The sequence below is a fragment of the Equus asinus genome, chromosome 21, assembly GCF_041296235.1.
Source record: "Equus asinus isolate D_3611 breed Donkey chromosome 21, EquAss-T2T_v2, whole genome shotgun sequence".
NCBI lineage: Eukaryota > Metazoa > Chordata > Mammalia > Perissodactyla > Equidae > Equus > Equus asinus.
Window position 1 is genome coordinate 80,938,176 of NC_091810.1, and position 18,129 is coordinate 80,956,304.

At 42.5% G+C, this 18,129-nt stretch overlaps 2 protein-coding genes and 1 long non-coding RNA gene across 7 annotated transcripts in view; 1 reads left to right on the top strand and 2 right to left on the bottom strand.

Moving 5' to 3' along the window:
• TOPBP1 (DNA topoisomerase II binding protein 1) overlaps positions 1–1,383 on the bottom strand; it is a 61,566-nt gene extending 60,183 nt beyond the window's left edge. For 3 of the 5 annotated variants that reach the window (XM_070493265.1, XM_044755140.2, XM_044755141.2), the window contains exons 1-2: positions 1,216–1,350; positions 513–603 (exon numbers count right to left, since the gene is read on the bottom strand). In XM_070493265.1, coding sequence (XP_070349366.1) covers positions 513–596 — 84 coding nt within the window. In that variant the 5' untranslated portion in view covers positions 597–603; positions 1,216–1,350. Of the gene's footprint in view, positions 1–512; positions 604–1,215 lie in introns of all 5 variants that reach the window. The other 2 variants (XM_070493268.1, XM_044755139.2) reach the window with 2 other exon arrangements.
• Positions 1,384–1,423: 40 nt separating this feature from the next.
• The window catches only part of LOC106823199 (inhibitor of carbonic anhydrase), a 53,899-nt gene continuing 37,193 nt past the window's right edge, over positions 1,424–18,129 (top strand). Inside the window, exons 1-4 of the mRNA XM_044755146.2 lie at positions 1,424–1,760; positions 1,977–2,045; positions 2,213–2,269; positions 6,128–6,208. The gene's annotated coding sequence lies outside the window, so the exon portion shown is untranslated. The remainder of the gene's footprint in view (positions 1,761–1,976; positions 2,046–2,212; positions 2,270–6,127; positions 6,209–18,129) is intronic.
• LOC139041428 (uncharacterized) lies at positions 12,375–18,128 on the bottom strand. Its single transcript, XR_011496530.1, has 3 exons — positions 18,002–18,128; positions 12,678–12,721; positions 12,375–12,573 (listed from the first exon to the last, which is right to left on the bottom strand). It is a non-coding gene; the product is annotated as an uncharacterized lncRNA (long non-coding RNA).

Consider the following 18,129-nt stretch of genomic DNA (forward strand, 5'->3'; position numbering starts at 1 on the left):
GATTCTAACTGGTAAGTCTGAGGTGGGGCCCTAGGATCTGCATTTCGAACAAAGTGTCAGGCCATGCGGAGGCTGCTGGAGCCTGTGAGTAGCCCGGCTCTATACTACCCTACATCCTCCCATATTCTACTGTAAAGGACGAAACACACTTTTAACAATTAACCAAAAGATGAAGTGTAACCAGTACATGACCGATTCAAATATTTTCAGCACACAAAGGTCTACTCTGGGTAGCAGACAAAAGAAAGCAACTTAATTTTCAAGAAAAGCAGATCTGTCACTTTCAAGAGAAATGTCCTGATAGATTTCAAGCCCCCCAAGATACATAATAATGATATACTTACATCAATTCAAAAATACGTAAGAATGATGTATCTATATTAATGCAGACTACAGTAAATTACTATGAAAATAAGCTGTTATGAAGACATAAAAAGCACAACAAATCAAAAACACTAAAAACAAGAAAATGAATTCACAGATTCAAACAAGCCGTTGTCAACTATCCTTACCTCAAGAGCTTTAAAAAAACATTCAGAATTGTCTGAAGACTTTAAAAACTTCACCAAAAACGGTTCTTTCTCATTTCTGGACATTTTTGAACTGTCAAAATAAAGGAACCATTAACGAGAACAGAAACACATCAAGTACGGAGTTAAATGTTTAAAGCACCTATTTTAATGCACAGACAAGAATGCCTAGAGATTGGCATTCTGGCCTCGCTCATGGACTCGTCCACGATCTTTTCAAGAAACGCAGGAATGTGGGCAAAGTCAAGGGAAAAGATGACAACACCAATCCTTGCAAATCAGAGAATGAAATTAATGTCCCTACACTGAACACACTGAGGGCCTTTACTATGGGGCTCTAAGTCCCCTAAGCTAAAGGGCATTCAATTGCACTTGGCTTAGGGACACACACAACGAATCTGTCCCCGCGCGTCTCCACGGCCCTCAAAGCCTGTCCACCCCTCGGTAAACGGCTTTTATATAAACCTGGAAGCCAGCTAGCAGGACATGCCGCCTACAGGGCCGGCCGCTCCGGCTCCCCAGCTCCCAGGGAAAGGCCCGGCTCTCGGTGCAGCCGCAGCCACGTCCCTCGGGGCCCGAGTCCCACCGCCCGTCCGAGGGCCGGTTACCAGGGCCGGAAACGAGAACCCCGAGGCCAGAAGAGGCGCCGGGCCCTTCGCTGGGGTCCCGCTCCGGCCGCACTCACCTCGGCGGAGCCTGGGTAGGGGTTGTGGGGCGGCGGGTGGGGTCGGGCGCCCCCCCGGCGCACACCCGCCCGCCCGCCCGCCGCGGCGCCCCCGGCCCGAGGCTACGGCAGAACCCGGAAACAGCCGGGGCCGGGAACCGACTTTCGCGCCAACGCGCGGACGCGCCCGCCTCTTCCGTCGGAAGTGACGCCACCGCCGCTGCGGGAGGAGGCGGGGCGTGTTAGTTGGAGAGAGTTCTCGGCGGCCTTGGGCAGCACCGCCTGGCGCTCAGGGCTTTGAAGGGCTGGCCGGGTCGGCTTAGCATGGTCCAGCGCCCAGGGCTGGGGACCGCGGCTAGGGGCCGCAGTACCTTAGAGGAGGTGCCACCCGGGGCGAAGGAAAGGCAGCGAAGAACAGGGCGTCCTCAGTGTTGTGCACCTGCCGCCTGCCAGGCAGTGCGCGCAAAACCATATATTACCATTCAGAACAAATCTATGGTATCTGCATTTTACAGATGTCAAAGCTGAGGCTTAGGGAAGTTAAATGATGTGTCCAAGGTCACACAGTAAGTCGTAGAATTAAGATGGCGTCCACGTCTTTTTGACTCTACAGCCTGGGTTCTTTCTCCTCCAATGTAGCAGGAATATAGTCACCGCCTAGCACAGCCAAGAGGTCTGAAGGGAAGAAATAAGTCAGGATGACTTGCATTACACGCCTAGTGCAAAGGGGTCTTTGCCAAGACCTCCCCTTTCAATGATCATCTCATTTCTTTTCTCTATAGCTCCCTGAGTGTTGGCGAGATTCTGGGATGGAACCTAATGTTCAAATGGCAAAGATCGGGGGAGAGGAGGTAAAATGGGACGGCAGAATCTTGTTGATGACCAACGACAAGCTGTTTAGTTAGTGTTTCTCCTCGTTTTATTCTTGACTCTTGAGATTGAGAAGCTTATGACGGTGGATTGAGTAAAGTGAGAGTTTAATGCCATATCCCTCGCTTGTTCTTGTTTTTCTTTTTAGTGCCTACAGATGGCAGTGGGCAGCTTGAGTCTACGTGTGTGCATACACCCGTGGAAGGTGAGTCAGATCAGTAACCCTGGGACTCAAAAATAAAGGCCTGTTGTTGAGGAGAGGGTGAAGAAAGCTTTAGAAATAAACAAAAGTTACTAGAGGTGAAAAAAAAAGAACAAAAAGGAGATGCCACAGTTAATTGTAAAGGCGCAAAGCTTCATGAAGCTGTGGTGCTTTACAGTAGATCAAAGACTCCTGCTTGCACTATTCTCGTTTACTCAGCACTCCTCTGGTATGTGGGCATCACTGTCCTGTGCTATGTAGATGGGGAAAGAGAGGCTCAGGGACTGTGTGACTCGCCCAGGGCCACACAGCCAGGATGTGGCCGCACCTGGGCTTGAGAAGAGGCAGTACCATGACTGGAAACCTTGTCCCCTTCCTGACACACCACACTGGTCCTTGTCACATGCTGCCTGCCCTTCTCTGCACGAAGGTCAGCACCCGGGCAGGAGCCCGTTCCTGACATTTCTGGGGCTGAGTGGAGGCCTCTCAAGAGGAGGAGATTCATAGATGCTTCTAATGAAGAGGACGAGGACAATGAGATCAATCCCGTAGGTTTTAGCAGCTGGATTTGAATAGCAGGGGAGTGGATTCGTCTTTAGAGTATGAGACCAGGTGACAGGTTCTCCCGTCTGTGTCTCCACATGGGCAGAGAGGGTCTGTATCTGTCCCTGAAGTACCTAATCCTGGGCATTAGCGAGAACAGTGGTTCTCTATCCAGTGTGGTGCCTGGACCAGCTGCCTCAGCATCACCTGAGAACTTCTTAGCAATGAAAGTTTTGGGCCTGACTTTGGACACGCTGAGTCAGGAACTCTGGGGTGGGTTCCAGCGTTCTGTGCTTTAACAAGCCCTCCAGGAGGTTCTGATGCACTTTTTAAAGTTTGCTTGAACAGCAATCGTTTAGGAAAGGGTGAAAGTGGTGACATGGGTTGTGGTCCATGAAGATTTTGGTGAAAACGAAGAATAGTTGTGATGTGCCCTCAGGAAGCTGCCTCAGAAAATGGGTTCAAGGATTAACTTTTCCCTTACCTCCCTGACATTTAGGATCACCCCCCTGTTTCTTTGTCAGTTTTGTCACCTAGAACCAGACACTCCAGACCCTGCTAGGAGTAGGATTAAAGGGAACTTTATCTGTTTGTAGAATGAAAAAACACAGGAAACAAATATGACAAAATAGTTACTTTTAAAATATAGGTGGTGGGAGTATAAGTATTTATTTCTGTTATATTTTACTATATAGAGAAGATTTATCAAAATTAAAAGATAAACTAAAAATAGATTTTCTGAGGGTTTTATATTTACGTTTCCAGAGCTGTAAATGAATAAATATGTATAAATAAAAGGATGTATAGTTTAAAAATGAAATTAGTAAATGATCTGTATTGCTGCAGAAATAGCAGTGCAAAACATTTGTTTAAATGGTTGTCTTCAGTAACTTGGAAGGTAGAGCATAGGCCTACTGAGTCTGCTGAGGTGTAGGAAGAGGAGGCAAAATGGAACGTAAGTGGCACATGTTGGTTGCTACTGGCTGCATTTATTTATTTATTTATTTATTTTTGCTGAGGAAGATTAGCCCTGAGCTAACATCTATTGACGGTCTTCCTCTTTTTTTTTTTTGTATGTGAGCTGCTTCCACAGCATGGCCACTGACAGATGAGTGGTGTAGATCTGCACCCAGAAACTGAACCTGGGCCACCAGAGCAGAGTGCACCAAACTTAATCACTAGGCCACTGGGGCTCACTCTACTGGCTGCATTTAATTAGATATTATAAGAAAGAGACAAACTCAGGGAAGAATTGGCTTGTTTGCAAGCAAAAAATGAAAAGGAATTAAAAAAATCCACAAATGTGGCATTTTGCAAGGTTGGAAAAGCTGACTGTATCTAGGCCCTGAAAACAAGAGATAAAGCTGAGAGAGGTTTTTGGCAACAAATGTCCATTACAACCCTTCCATGTAGAAAAGATCTAGTTAAGAATATGGTCCTCCCACCCAAGCTGGGTAGGCATCATCAGTTGAGAGAGAGAGACGTATGGGGCCAAGGATAGCAACCAGGCTTGAAAATTAGCATAGGAGAGAACAGCAGGTGTGGTTACTACCATAGGGGAACAGCTCTGCTATGGCTTCCTGGCAACCTTGCACATATCCACGTAGGCAGAGGTTGGAATTACAGCATGTCTGAGCCTCAGCTAAACACCATGTGCTCCTGCTGGAACACGAGAGGAAGGGAGGCCTCTAAGGAGCTGCTAGCTGGGAGGCCACCTCCCACTTGTCTTCCGCCACCCCACTCCCCCCCATCCCCGGAAGCTGTCGTCAGGTAGTTTCTCATCACCTCCCAGATTCTGATGAGGTATCGAGTTTTCTGCACCACTCCCCTCAGAATAGAGCTGCAGATTATGAAACCACTTAGCTGCTATCTAATTTGGTTCCTCAGCAATAGGACTTCCCATAATAGCCCATTTTGTCTCAGTGGCATCTTTTTTGGCATCTGGGAGGAGGACCCGGGGAGCCGGCACCTTTGGCTTCTTCTTCTTTTTTCCCATCTATAGAAGTAATAAACCATCTAAATCTAAAAGTGTCTCATGTTTCTTCACCAGTCTAATCAGTCAGGCCTTGCCCTTGCCCTTGCCCTTGTCTCATATGTGAGACGTCCCCCACTACCACGTGAAACTGACTGGAAGCAGATAGACCTGAAGTTTACTAGAGTTTTGAGATAATTGCTTTGTGAAGAAACCAGAAGCCTGGAGTATTCGAACTTTGATACAGTCTTCAAGCTTGCATAGGCAGAAGTGGGTGAAAAGTCATCCAGCCCCCAAGGAGCACAAACTCCTCCATACCTCTCCAGAAATGGCAAGAGAGGATAATGGAAAAGGAAGACCCTCCCAGAGAGAGGTGCCAGGGACCTTAGAGAGCAGTGAGTGAAGGAGCTACTTTCAGAGAGCTGAATCTGAATCTAATCAGGCGGAGGAGCCAGTGCCTGCCCGGTAGGACTTCAGAGTTGATACTGCCCAGCAATGGCTACGGGCCTCCTCTCCTCCCCTTTCTGGAAGGGAGTTTTATTGTAGTTATTCTGTCCCTGCCCCAGCATTGTATATCAGGTACGCAACAGGGCAGGGGAGGGGTGGGCAGCAACTTGTGTTTTTAGTCCATTTGTCACTGGATTCTGGCCTATGGTGGATTCTGGCAGAGACCATTTAGCAGACCCTTAGCTACCCACACATATCCCCTCCACCTTACCACTCTTAAACACATTGGGAAACTTCCAGATGCCAGCATGTGTGTTTGTATGAAGGCATTCTCTGACACCAGGAGTCTGCTTTGCCACCTACACAGTAGGCCAAAGGGCAAGAGGACTTACGACCCATGGAAAAAACCCTCAATGACTGACAGGAATTGGTGTACAAAGACTCTTGTTTGCAAACTCCTGGGATGGGATATTCTACCGTGGCTCTCAGAGTTTCCCCAGTGGAATTAAGCCCTGGTCTCCACGTGGTAGCTGACATAATACATCCTTTAGATGCCTTCTTTTTCTTATCTCACTTCCTCATTCTCTTACCTGTGTTTCTTTACTCACTAAACAAAACATTTGAAAAGTCGTGTGTAAAAGTCTGTTTTCTGGGGGCAGTCTAAGACAAAAGATCCAAGATGTATGCTTCCCTTTCACAGTGCGTGTTGTTGCTGGGAAAAAGTTGCCCAGGCAGGGATTCCAATTCCCCTCCTCTTTGCATTTAGATGTGCTCATGCACTGAGTTATGGCCAATAGACTACAGGTAGAAGTGATGTTTATTACTTCCAGGCCTGGTCCATAAACAAGACTCTTGTACTACCTTCCACACTCTTCCTTATTCTGGGTGTCAACACACAGGGCGTTCTTGGAAGCCCCACGTTGAAAATGGCAGAGCCTCCCTCCGTCTGGATCTCTGAACGACCGACCAGAACTATGAAGGTGAGCTCCCCACCCCTGCCTCTCCAACAAATTACCACCCCTGCTGCCAATTGGGCTTTATATTAGCCGGAAGTCAACTGCCATCATGTTAAACCATTGAGATTTGGAGCTTTATCTGTTATGGCAGCTAGTACTAACCTAGTCAATTCTGAACTTGGCAAGATTTGGAAAAATGTTTTGCCAATTCAAAAATTGTCTCTGTTACTACAAAGCCCTTGGAAAGAGGAAAGAGTGAAATTACTCCAGAGACAAATGCCAGAGGCCACATGGAGAAGAGCATTGACTATGGAAGCAAGCTGCCTAGTTTGAACGCTGGCTCTGATGTGTACTAGTTGTCTGACCTTGGGCAAGTTACTTAACTTCTCTGTGCTTCATTTTCTTCCTGTATGAAATGGGAATGAGAATAGCATTTACCTATAGGGTTACTATAAATTAATATTTGAAAATCACCTTAGTGCCTGGTACACAGTTCATGATAAATTTACAAATTCTTAATTTTCCAAGGCCATTCTTGCCATGACATCTTTAAATTCTTTCCTACAGCACGATCTTCTACCCTTCTGCTCTGTATTGTGAGAGTTTGTGCCAATGCAACAGAGATGGCTTGAACACTTTGGGTTCCTTCCTTTGCAATGTGACCTTGTCCCTGTACATAGGAAGTTTTTGTAGGTTGCTCCACTCAGAGGTCAGAGGGCACCTTGGCCCTGATGGATTTGGGCTGTGTTAGTTTTAGGTGGATCATTAACCTTGAGAGGAATGTTCACCTCTGGACCCTATTTGCCTTTTGTCCACAGGTCTGCAGAGAAGCTTGCTCAACCTACTTTTGAGACAGTCATTTATGTGCACTTATTCATCTATTCGATCACTTTTTTTGAGCCCTATGTTATCCCAGGCACTATTTTCCAACCTAGGATTAGTGTGTTGAACAAGAAAAATGTGGTCTCCACTCTCAGAGACCCTATTTCCTTTCAAAGTTATGAATAAATGAAGGAAGGGCTAGGGTGGTTATAAATGAGCACAATAACCTGTGAAATTCATTCATTCAGAAATAATATACTAGAGTTTTAAAAAATGAAAGTTAAGAATTAGTATCTAATGTAGTCCGCACTTGTGCTTGTGTCGTGATGAAGTAGGTTTGCAGGAATTGTGCCCTTGTTGAGTGCATCTACAAGATGTGGATACAGCACCCAAAAAACATCTATTTAAGAGCATTAGACACTAGAGGGGCCAACTTTCTGGAAGGGGAGGGGATAACACAGAGAGGTGAGATGACATTCTGCAGTCACATCTCCCTGGGGGAACCTGCCACTTCTGGGCACAAGGCAAGAGGCATTTGGCTTCACCTGAGCTGGGGGCACTGCTAGCAGAGCTCTGGCAGTCCGGGGCTGGAAATGACAGAAGTGGAGGCAAGGTCCCAGTGAGAAGGGAGGTGCAGAGAACTAAGCCTGACAGATGACTCATTTTCCCCTTTGGATATTTGGCACAATTTGAAGCTCCATGGATGGGAGGCAAAAGGGACAATTCCACTCTGTAGAGGGTCCAAGGAATAGACCAGGTATATTTGTTTCCTATTGCTGCTGTAACAATTACCACAAACTTAGTGGCTTAAAATAACGCAAATTTATTATCTTACAGTTCTGTAGGTCATAAGTGAAAAATGGGTCTCACTGGGCAAAGTTGAAGGTGTCAGTAGGGCTGTGCTCTTTTCTGAAGGCTTGACAGGAGAATCCATTTTCTTGCCTTTTCCAACTTTAGAGCTGGTCATGTTTCTTGGCTTATGGTCCCACCCACTCCCATCTTCAAAGCCAGGAATGGCAGACTCTTTTGTGTGTGTGTGTGAGGAAGACTAGCCCTGAGCTAACATCTGCTGCCAATCCTCCTCTTTTTGTTGAGGAAGACTGGCCCTGAGCTAACATCCGTGTCCATCTTCCTCTATTTCATATGTGGGACGCCTGCCACAGCATGGCTTGCCAAGCGGTGCCATGTCAGCACCGAGGATCCCAAACAGCGAACACCGGGCCGCCAAAGTGGAACATGTGCACTTAACCGCTGCGCCACCGGCCGACCCCCAGGGTCTTTCTTACATTGCAGCACTCAGACGCTAACTCTTTTGGTTCCCTCTTCCACAATTAAAGGACTCTTACGATTACCTTTGCCTACCCAGATAATCCAGGATAATCTCTTCATCCCAAAGCCACCTGATTAGCAACTTTAATTCTAGCTGGAACCTGAGTGGCCCTGCCACGAAATGCAACATTTCCACAGTTTGTGGGTTAGGACATGGACATCTTCGGGGGGGCCATTATTCTGTCTACCACACCAGGCTTTCAGTTGGCATTAGAGAGGGCACCCAAACTGCAGCCTAGCCTTGGTTCAGCCCAATCTGAGTGGATCAAAGTGATCAGTCCTCATTTTATTTTCTTAAAAGACTGAATGTACCTTGGAAATGATGTATATCATCTGGAGCTTCTAAAAAATTTCGTACACAATGTCCAGTTGTTCAAGCAAAAAGTAAAAGGCATGCCAAGAGAACTATATGTCCAAAACACTGATAGAAAGACACATAAAATAAATATACCTGCAAATAATCCAGATATTTCAATTAGCAGACAGACAAGGACCCTTAAAAACTATGATCAATAAGGCCAAGAAAATAGAGTAAAGTGTGGGGAAAACAGGGGAAAAGATGGTGAAAATAGCAGAAAGGATGGAGAATTTCATCAGAGAATTGGAGTATATAAATAAGAAATCAAATGGAAATTCTAGAAGTGAAAAAGGCAATAATTCCACTCCAGATGCAAGAAAAAGTATCCTGGCACTTTCTGTCTGTATGACTGTGGCAGCCAAGATTGAGTGAGGGAATCCAGGAACTACAAAAACATGGAAAGACAACTTTTATAACTCAGAAATAACCTCATAAGCAACAAAGAGCCTGTTTTACTCCAGAAGAGAATCTAAGATGTGAGTTTACTTGAAAAAGGCAATAATTGATGTTAATTTCTTGATAAATGAATTTAAGAGTACAATAGATGCACAGAAGAGAGGATTAGTAAACTGGAAGACAGGTCAATATAAAACTAAAGCACAGTGAGAAAAAAAGAAAGAATAGAAATACAGAAAAAGCATGATATATGTGCGTATTTTAAGAAGATTACTACACATAGGATTATAGTCACAGAAGTAGAAGAAACAAGAGGCAAGAGGAACATTTAAACAAATAATGGCTGAGAATTTTCCAAAAGCGATGAAAAACAGTCCATATATTCATAGCTAGAGTAAAGTCACAGTAAGGCACATCAGGGACAAACCAAAGAAAATAAAGAAGATGATGAGAATATTTTAAAAGCAGCCAGAGGAAAAAGACACATTACCTTCAAAGGAGCAACAGTTGACTTAGTTGACTTCTCAACAGAAATTATGGACAAAAGAAAACAATAAAATGACATTATTAAAGTTAAGAAAGAAAATAATTAACAGAGTACAATATTATACTGAGTGGGGCAAAAACATCGTACAAAACTGTTAGTTAAAAACATTTAAAACTGTGGGAAAATTCTTTGCTAGATTTGTACTAAGGGAAAAGAATTTTTTTTTAAATTTTTATTTTTCCTTTTTCCCCCAAAGCCCCCCAGTATATAGTTGTGTATTTTTAGTTGTGAGTCCTTCTAGTTGTGGCATGTGGGACGCCGCCTCAGCATGGCTTGATGAGTGGTGCCATGTCCGCACCCAGGACTTGAACCGGTGAAACCCTGGGCCACCGAAGTGGAGCGCACGAACTTAACCACTCAGCCATGGGGCCGGCCCCCAGAATTCTTCAGACAGAATAAAAATGACCCCAGATGGAAAGATAGAAATTGAGGAAGGAGTGGAGAGCAATGAAAAGAGGAAATATGTGGTTGTAAATAAATATTGACTTAATAATATTTTATGACATTCCAAAGTATAAATGTAATTAAAAGTGCATAACAATAACACAGCAGACAGAAGAGAGGAAATGCACTTAAAATGTTACAAAGTCCATAGCATTAGCAAGGAACTTGTAGAAGTGATAGTGTTTTTACACTATGATAAATCAAGGGTGTGTGTTGTAATCTATTGGGTATTCACTAAAAGAAAAGGAAAAGAAAATGTAATTAACAAGTGAATAGAGGGGAAAGGATGGACAAATTAAAAGATTGATTAATCTAAAAGAAGACAAGAGAAGAAAGGGAACACCGTGGCCGAGTGGTTAAGTTGGTGCGCTCCGCTTCAGTGGCCCCAGGGTTTTGCCGATTAGAATCCTGGGCGCGGACATGGCACCGCTAGTCAAGCCATGCTGAGGCGGCATCCCACGTGCCACAACTAGAAGGACCCACAACTAAAAATACACAACTATGTACTGGGGGGCTTTGGGGAGAAAAAGGAAAAATAAAATCTTTTTTTAAAAAAATGGTTAGCCAAGTAGAAAGCAAATCCGTCATGCTCTGCATAACGATCTCTCAGTCAAAAATGAACTGCACATATGACAGTGGTCTCATAAAATTAGTACCATATAGCCTAGGTGTGTAGTAGGCTATACCCTCTAGGCTTGTGTGAGTACACACTATGATGTTCACACAACGATGAGACCGCCTAACGACAAATTTCTCAAATATATTCCCATGGTTAAGTGATGCATCTCCGTAGTAAGGCAGTGAATAACACCAAAATATATCAGTAATTACATTAAATGTCAACAAACTATATATGCCAATTAAAAGTCTAAGATGAGGGGCTGGTCCCGTGGTGCAGCAGTTAAGTTTGCACATTCCGCTTTGGCAGCCTGGGGTTTGCTGGTTCGGATCCCGGGTGTGGACCTATGCACTGCTTATCAAGCCATGCTGTGGTAGGCATCCCACATATAAAGTAGAGGAAGATAGGCATGGATATTAGCTCAGGGCCAGTCTTCCTCAGCAAAAAGAGGAGGATTGGTGGTAGATGTTAGCAGAGGGCTAATCTTCCTCAAAAAAAAAAGTCTAAGACGGTCAGATGGAATTTAAAAAATATATGCTGCTTATAAAAGACACACTTCAAATATAAGGACACTAAAACACTGAACGCAACAGGATTAAAACATACTCCATGCATACAATAGCCAAAAGAAAGATGTTGTAACTATACCAATATTAGACAAAGAAGACTTTAAGACAGGAAACATTACTAGAGATAAAAAGAGGCATTTCACAATGATCACAATAAGAAAGGGACTAACTCACCAGTCAGATCTCACACTCCCAAATATGTATGCACTCAAAAACATAGTTTTAAAATACATAAAGCAGAAGTTGGCAGAATTAAAAGAAGAAATAAACAGATCCATAGTCATAGTGGGGAACTTTAACATACCTCTCTCGAGTGCTAATAGAAAAATCGGACCCCCCCCCCAAAAATAGAACTGAACAACACAATTTTCAAATAGGGATATATATACATATATGTATATGCACACACACTATACATATATTTGTGCATATGTATTTTATTTATATATAACATAACGTACAAATATACATAAATAAAACACATAAAAAATAATATACATATAATATATATGGTATATACATATATACATAAATAAAACACTTTACCCAACAACCACAGAATATTCATTTTTTTAAAATGCACCCTAAACAGTAAAATGTCACTATGTGTTAGGCCATGAAACAAACTTCAACACATTTCAAAAGACTGAAATTGTTCAGTGTGTATCTTACCATAGTGGAATTACGCTAAACAGCATGAGATAACTAGGAAATTACAGACATTGGAAATCAAGCGATACATTTCTAAATAAACTATGAATCAAATAAGAAATGACAATGAAAATTAGAATACATTTTGAACTGGATAAGCATAAGGATATAACATATCAAGAAAAAGAGTGGTTATAGGGAATTTATAGCCTTCAACGCCTGTATTAGAGTGGAATAGAGGCTGAAAATCAATAATACTAGCTTCCTTTTATATAAACTAGAAAAAGAACAAAACCCAAAGAAAGTCAAGAGAGAAGAAATCAATGAAATAACGGATGAATGTACAATAGAGAAAATCAAGAAAGCCAAAAGTTGGCTCTCTGTGAAGACTGATAAAATAGATAATGCCAATCTCTGGCAATACCAATCGAGGAAAAGGAGAAAACATAAATTACCAATGCCAGCAATGAAAAAGAGGATTATAGCAAGAATCCTCCACACGTGAAGAGCTTCCAGGTTGGTGAAGGCATCAGCGTGCTGGGAGGGTGGTGCGCCCCCGTTCCTCAAGGACAGAAGCTCCTGTGCCTGGGCCCCTTCTAGACCTCACCGATGAACCTCTTCATCTGGCTGTGTGTCTGTATCCTTTATAGTAAACTGGTAAACATAAAAAAAGTATAAAGATAATATTGTGAACAACTTTAAATCAATGAATTTGAAATTTAGATGAAATGGACAAATTTCTTGAAAAAAAACCTTACCTTGAAGGAACTTGAAGAGTCAGAAAATCTGAATATTTCTCTCACTGTTAAAGAAATTTGATCTGTTATTAAAAACTTTTCCACAAAGAAAATTCTAGACACAGGTGGCTTCACTGGTGAGGTCTTCCAAACATTTAAGAAGAAAATAACACTGCTCTTACAGAATGTCTTCCACAAGATAAGAAAAGAGGTAATATTTCTCAGTTCATTGTACAAGCCATCATAACCTTAAAACCAAACAGTAAAATCAAAGAAAACCACAGAATGATTTGTCTCATGAAAAAAGATGAGATAGATGCAGAAATATCATAAACAAAATATTAGAAATTCAAATTCAACAATATATAAAAAGCATTATACATGACAACCAAGTCGGGTTTATTCCAGGAATGTAATAGTGATTTAACATTTAAAAATCAATTAGAATAGTTTACCACAGTAACATGAAAAGGAGGAGAAATCATATAATTATCTCCATAGGCACAGGAAAAAATACCTGATAAAAAGCAACACCCATTCATGATAAAAAAAAATTTTAGGAAACTCAGGAAGGAAGGGAGCTTCTTTAATATGTTAACTGATATCTAAACAAAGCAAACAAAACACCAGCAAACGTTTTACCTAGCGGGGAATTGTTGAAAACTTTCTTCATCTATCACTACCTCTATGCAATAATGTACTGGAAAGTCTAGTCAGTGTAGTAAATACAAAAAAGAATAAAACTATAAGGATCAGAAAGGAAGAAACAAAACGGACACTGCTCACAGAAGACATAAGGATGCGCACAGAAAATCCGAAAGAAACTATTATAATTAATAAGATAATTTAGCAAGGTCACTGGATTCAAGGTCAATATACAAAAACCTATTGTTTTTTCACATATCAGCAACAAACAAATAGAAAATGAATTAAAATCATGATACCATTTGGAATAGCACCAAAAAAAACCCAGCTTATATCTAGGAACAAATCCAGTAAGGATGTGCAAAGCCTCTAAACTGAATACTGCACAATATTATCAAGAGAAGACCTGGTGACAAAGACCTAAATAACTGGAGGGATGCACCATATTCATGAATTGCAAGGCTTAATATTGCCAAGATGTCACATCCCCCCAACTGACCTATATTTCTGTATAGTTCCAATCAAATCTCTGCAGGTATTTTTTCTGGAAATTGACATGTCAATTCTAAAATTTATGTGGAACTGCGAAAGCCAAGACAACAACAACAACGGACAAACAAGCCCACGTCCATCTTGTAGGAGAACGAGCTGGAGGACTCTACACTGTGAGATATCAAGTCCTGTTATAAAGCTACAGAAATCGAGATGGTGAGATACAAACAGAAGGAGTGATATATAGACCAGTAGAATAGCATGGAGAGTCCGGAAACACGTATACAGCTACCTGATTTTTGACACAGTTTAGACTAAAGTGAAGTGAGGAGGGAGTTACCTTTCCAGTAAATGGTGTTGCGTCAATGGGACATATATGTGGAAGAAAAAGTGAATACGGGCTCCCGTCTCACACCATTCACAAACATCAGTTCCAAAAAAATCTGGGCCATATGGCTCAGCCTTGTCTTCTATGACATTATGCTAGCTTTCCCAGTCATTCAGTTTATAACTGTAGTTATACAGCAAAAATGAGAGGGTTTATAAATCATTTGTTAAATTCAAGAAGACCTAATGAGTGAGTATTTGGGGCAAAAAAATGTGAGGTTAAGAAAGTCATCTGCTTCTTTTAACCTAATTTCTCTTTCACATGAATGGAAAACAAATCTGTCTATGTCTAAAAAAAAAAATCAATTCCAGCTGAATTCTAGATCTAAATGTGAAGGGTAAAACTATACAGATTTTAGAAGAAAACATAGGAGAATAATTTCCTAAACTTGGAACAGGCAAAGATTTCTTAAATAGTATACTAAAAGTGCTAAACATAAAGGAAAGTGTTGAAATTGGACTCGGAAATATTCAAAATTTCTGTTTATAAAAAGACACCATTAAAAGAGAGAAAGAAAGCCACAAAATGGAAGAAGATATTTGAAATACCTATGTCCAACAAAGTTCTCATATCTAGAATATATAAAGAACTACAACTCAATAAAAAATAAGCAGACAATCCAATAGAATAATGAGCAATCATAAAATAAGAATCTAAATTGCCAATAAACATACGAAAAAGCTTCCAACTTTGTTAGTCATCAGGGAAATTAATATTAAAACTACAGTGAATTCATCAGGTGCTCCAGAATAACTAAAATTAAAGTCAGCCCAAACCAAGTGTTGGCAAGGATGTAGGGCATCTGGAACTTTCATACTCTGTTGGAAGTGGGAGGAGAGTGGAAATTGTACAACCACTTTAAAAAACTGGCAGCAGTTATGAAAGCTGACATAGGCATTCCCTGTGATCAAGCAAATGCATCCTTGTGTATATATCAACAGAAATGCACACGCATGTTCACCAACAGACACGTGCAGGAATTTTCACAGAAGTATTACTTCATAATAGCCTCAAATAAAAAAAAAAACAAAAAACAAATGTCCGTCAATAGATGTTGATAGATTCTCCACTGAAAGACTACACAGCAATGAGAATGAACAAATTACAATATGTGAACAGCATGGTTGGCTCTCACAAATATTATGTTTAGACAAAGAAGCTAGATAGAAAACAGTGTTTATGATTTCATTTTTATAAAGGACAAAAATAGGTGAAATTCATCTATGGTGTTCAAAATCAGAATAATGATGACTTTTGATCATTGGTGACCATAACGCAGATGAGGGTGCTTTTAGGGGTACTGGTAATATTCTCCTTCTCTATCTGAGTACTAGTTACATGGGTGTGTTCACGTCATGCCAATCCATAGGCTGTACACTTATGATTTGCACACTTTATGTGTATGTATAAGTTCAATAAAAGGTTCTCATGAAAACTACGTAAATTCCGTTTCCTCTATGTTAAAAAGAGGAAGAGACTGCTATTCTTGTTTTCAAAAGTGAGAGGTCAAAGGATTCCTTGAGTGGAAGGAGAAGTAGAAGTAGCTGAGAGACCCACCTCGGAATCTCTGCCCTCTAGTGTCTTCCGCATGGGGTGGGTGCAGCGGGTAGCTTCAGGACTTATGTGTCACCATCACAGCAGGCCCAGAGGACGGGGTTTACCCCTTCACAGTCTCTGGGGCAAATCCCATGCCAAGGACCTCCTGATGAGTGTCTCACCAAGGAGAGGACTTGTTCCTCCTTTCCTTTGGGATGATGTTCAGAAGGGATTGCTGGTCTAGAGATTGCTTGAATCTCTGATCAGAAGGATGCTGGATATTTCCAGCTCATGAGCAGATGGGCTGCGGTCAACAGGGACTGTGACAAACTCTCTGCACAGCCCAGACCCTGTGTAACTGAGGCTCCTATGCCTTTCTCAGTGGGTTCCAGCTGGTCTCCCTCTGAAGCCCAGAGGGTCACTTTAGAAGCTGCCCAGATGTAAGAGGTCCCGTCCTCACTCCACCCTACTCCTAGTCATGCGGCACAGAGAGGGACAATGCACTTTTCCTGAACTGAAAACCTAACTCAGTTGGCTAGAGGTGATGTGAAGGAGGAGAGGAATGGTGACAATCTCCCATTGGATCGTTCAAGGATGGCGATGTCTGTACGATGAAGAAGGAAGAGGAGAAGCTGTTTCCTCTGAGGGGGGTTGTGTGTATTTCAGAGAGAGGAAGGAGAGTCCAGATTTATGTATTACAGTCTCATGCCCTTGACCATGTGACTTCTCCTGTGATTTACAGTCTCTTCTGACTCCCTCCGGGCCACCTCTGGCCTTAGTGGAGGGCAGGGTTAATCTCTGCCAGAAGGAAGAACTTTTCATAGTCTTGGTAGGGGCTGAAACAAGCAACAATATTTACTTAGCAGAGATTCACCCTTTGCACACGGGGAGAGGGTGCAGAATAAAGAGTTATGGTGGGTCAAAATGATGATAGACTGTTCAGGTTCAATTATAACACAATCTTATATTTTTTAGGCCCAGTTCTGAGGATGCTTTATTAGATGAGTCTTGGTTTGTAGTTTGAATTATTATATTGCCAGTCCCCAAACTTAATTCAGTAGAAAGTCTATTTAAAATGTATTCGGAGCAAAAGACTGAAACTAATGCTTTACACAAGAAGGCCTCTGGATGGTCAGTAAGCTTATAAAAAGATGCTCAACCTCATTAGTTGTCAGAGAAACTCAAAATTACAGCGCAAAACCGCCAACTCTCCCACCAAAAAGGCAAAAATGTGGAGCAACCAAACTCTTATCCTCTTAAGGTGGAGTGTTAATTGCTCAACCCTTTGGAAAACTGTTTGGCAGTACCTTTTAAAGCTGAACATATGTCTACTTTATAACCCAGCAATTACTCTTCCCGGGAAATACCCTGCAGAAATGCATACCTTTATGAGCTAAAAGACATTTATTAGGATGCTCATAGCAACACTCACTGTTTTTAGGAGCCCAAACTAGAAACTAGGTCCTGAACAGGAAAGATAAAGTGTGCTACATACACAGCATGGGGTAATACCCAATACTGAAAAGGCATGAAGGACAACCATACACAACAATATAGATGCATCTTACAAATATAACCTTGAGTGAAAGAAGCCAGATGCAAAATTGTACTTATTGTATGATGCTATCTCTATAGAGTTCAAAACTCAGCAGAATTAGTGTCTGTTGTTAGAAGCGGAGATAATGGATGTCTTTGTGCGGGAGGTGGGAAGTGACCGGAAGAGGGCAGCAGGGGGCCATCCAGCTCTGTTAACGTTCTGTTTCCTGAGACAGTGCTGGTTATACGGGTGTGTTCGTCTGGTGACACTTCATCAAGTTGTACACTTAGGATATGTGAAGTTTTCCTTCTGTTTATTTTTCTTCAAGAAAAAGGCCTTACAACTTTGTTTAAATTCGGAGGACTTCTCGCAGGCAGGGTGCCCAGACTTCAATAGGACGGGGCTGCGGGCTGCAGGGGCGACTAGCAGCTGCCCTCTCCGGGTTCAGAGCTTCCCTCTCCTCAGCCTTCAGCAGAGGGTTGCAGGGGACCGTGGCATTTGGGGGGGCTTCTGGGAGGGACCCGGAGTGGAGAACAGAGACGCTTTCGGAGGAGGAGTCTGAGGATCCCTGAAAATTGTGTTCACAACGTTGTGTACACGTGTGCACAGGCCTTCCTGGGGGAAGGGCCACAGTTTAGCTCCTGAGGATGACCCCTCGGTCCCGAGGAGTCTGTTTTCCGAACATTTCAGTGCTGCTTGGCTAAATGAAGGCCTGGGGATCCGGGAACCTGCGTTCCAGTAACTAACCTGGGACCGGAGGGGATCGCTCTCGCCTTGGGCCTCAGTCTCCCTCTTTGTGGAGTAGGGCGCTCAGTCCAGTCGGTTCCGAGGCTGCTCGGCTCGTACACCCAGGACGCAGACCCCCAGCCCGCGAG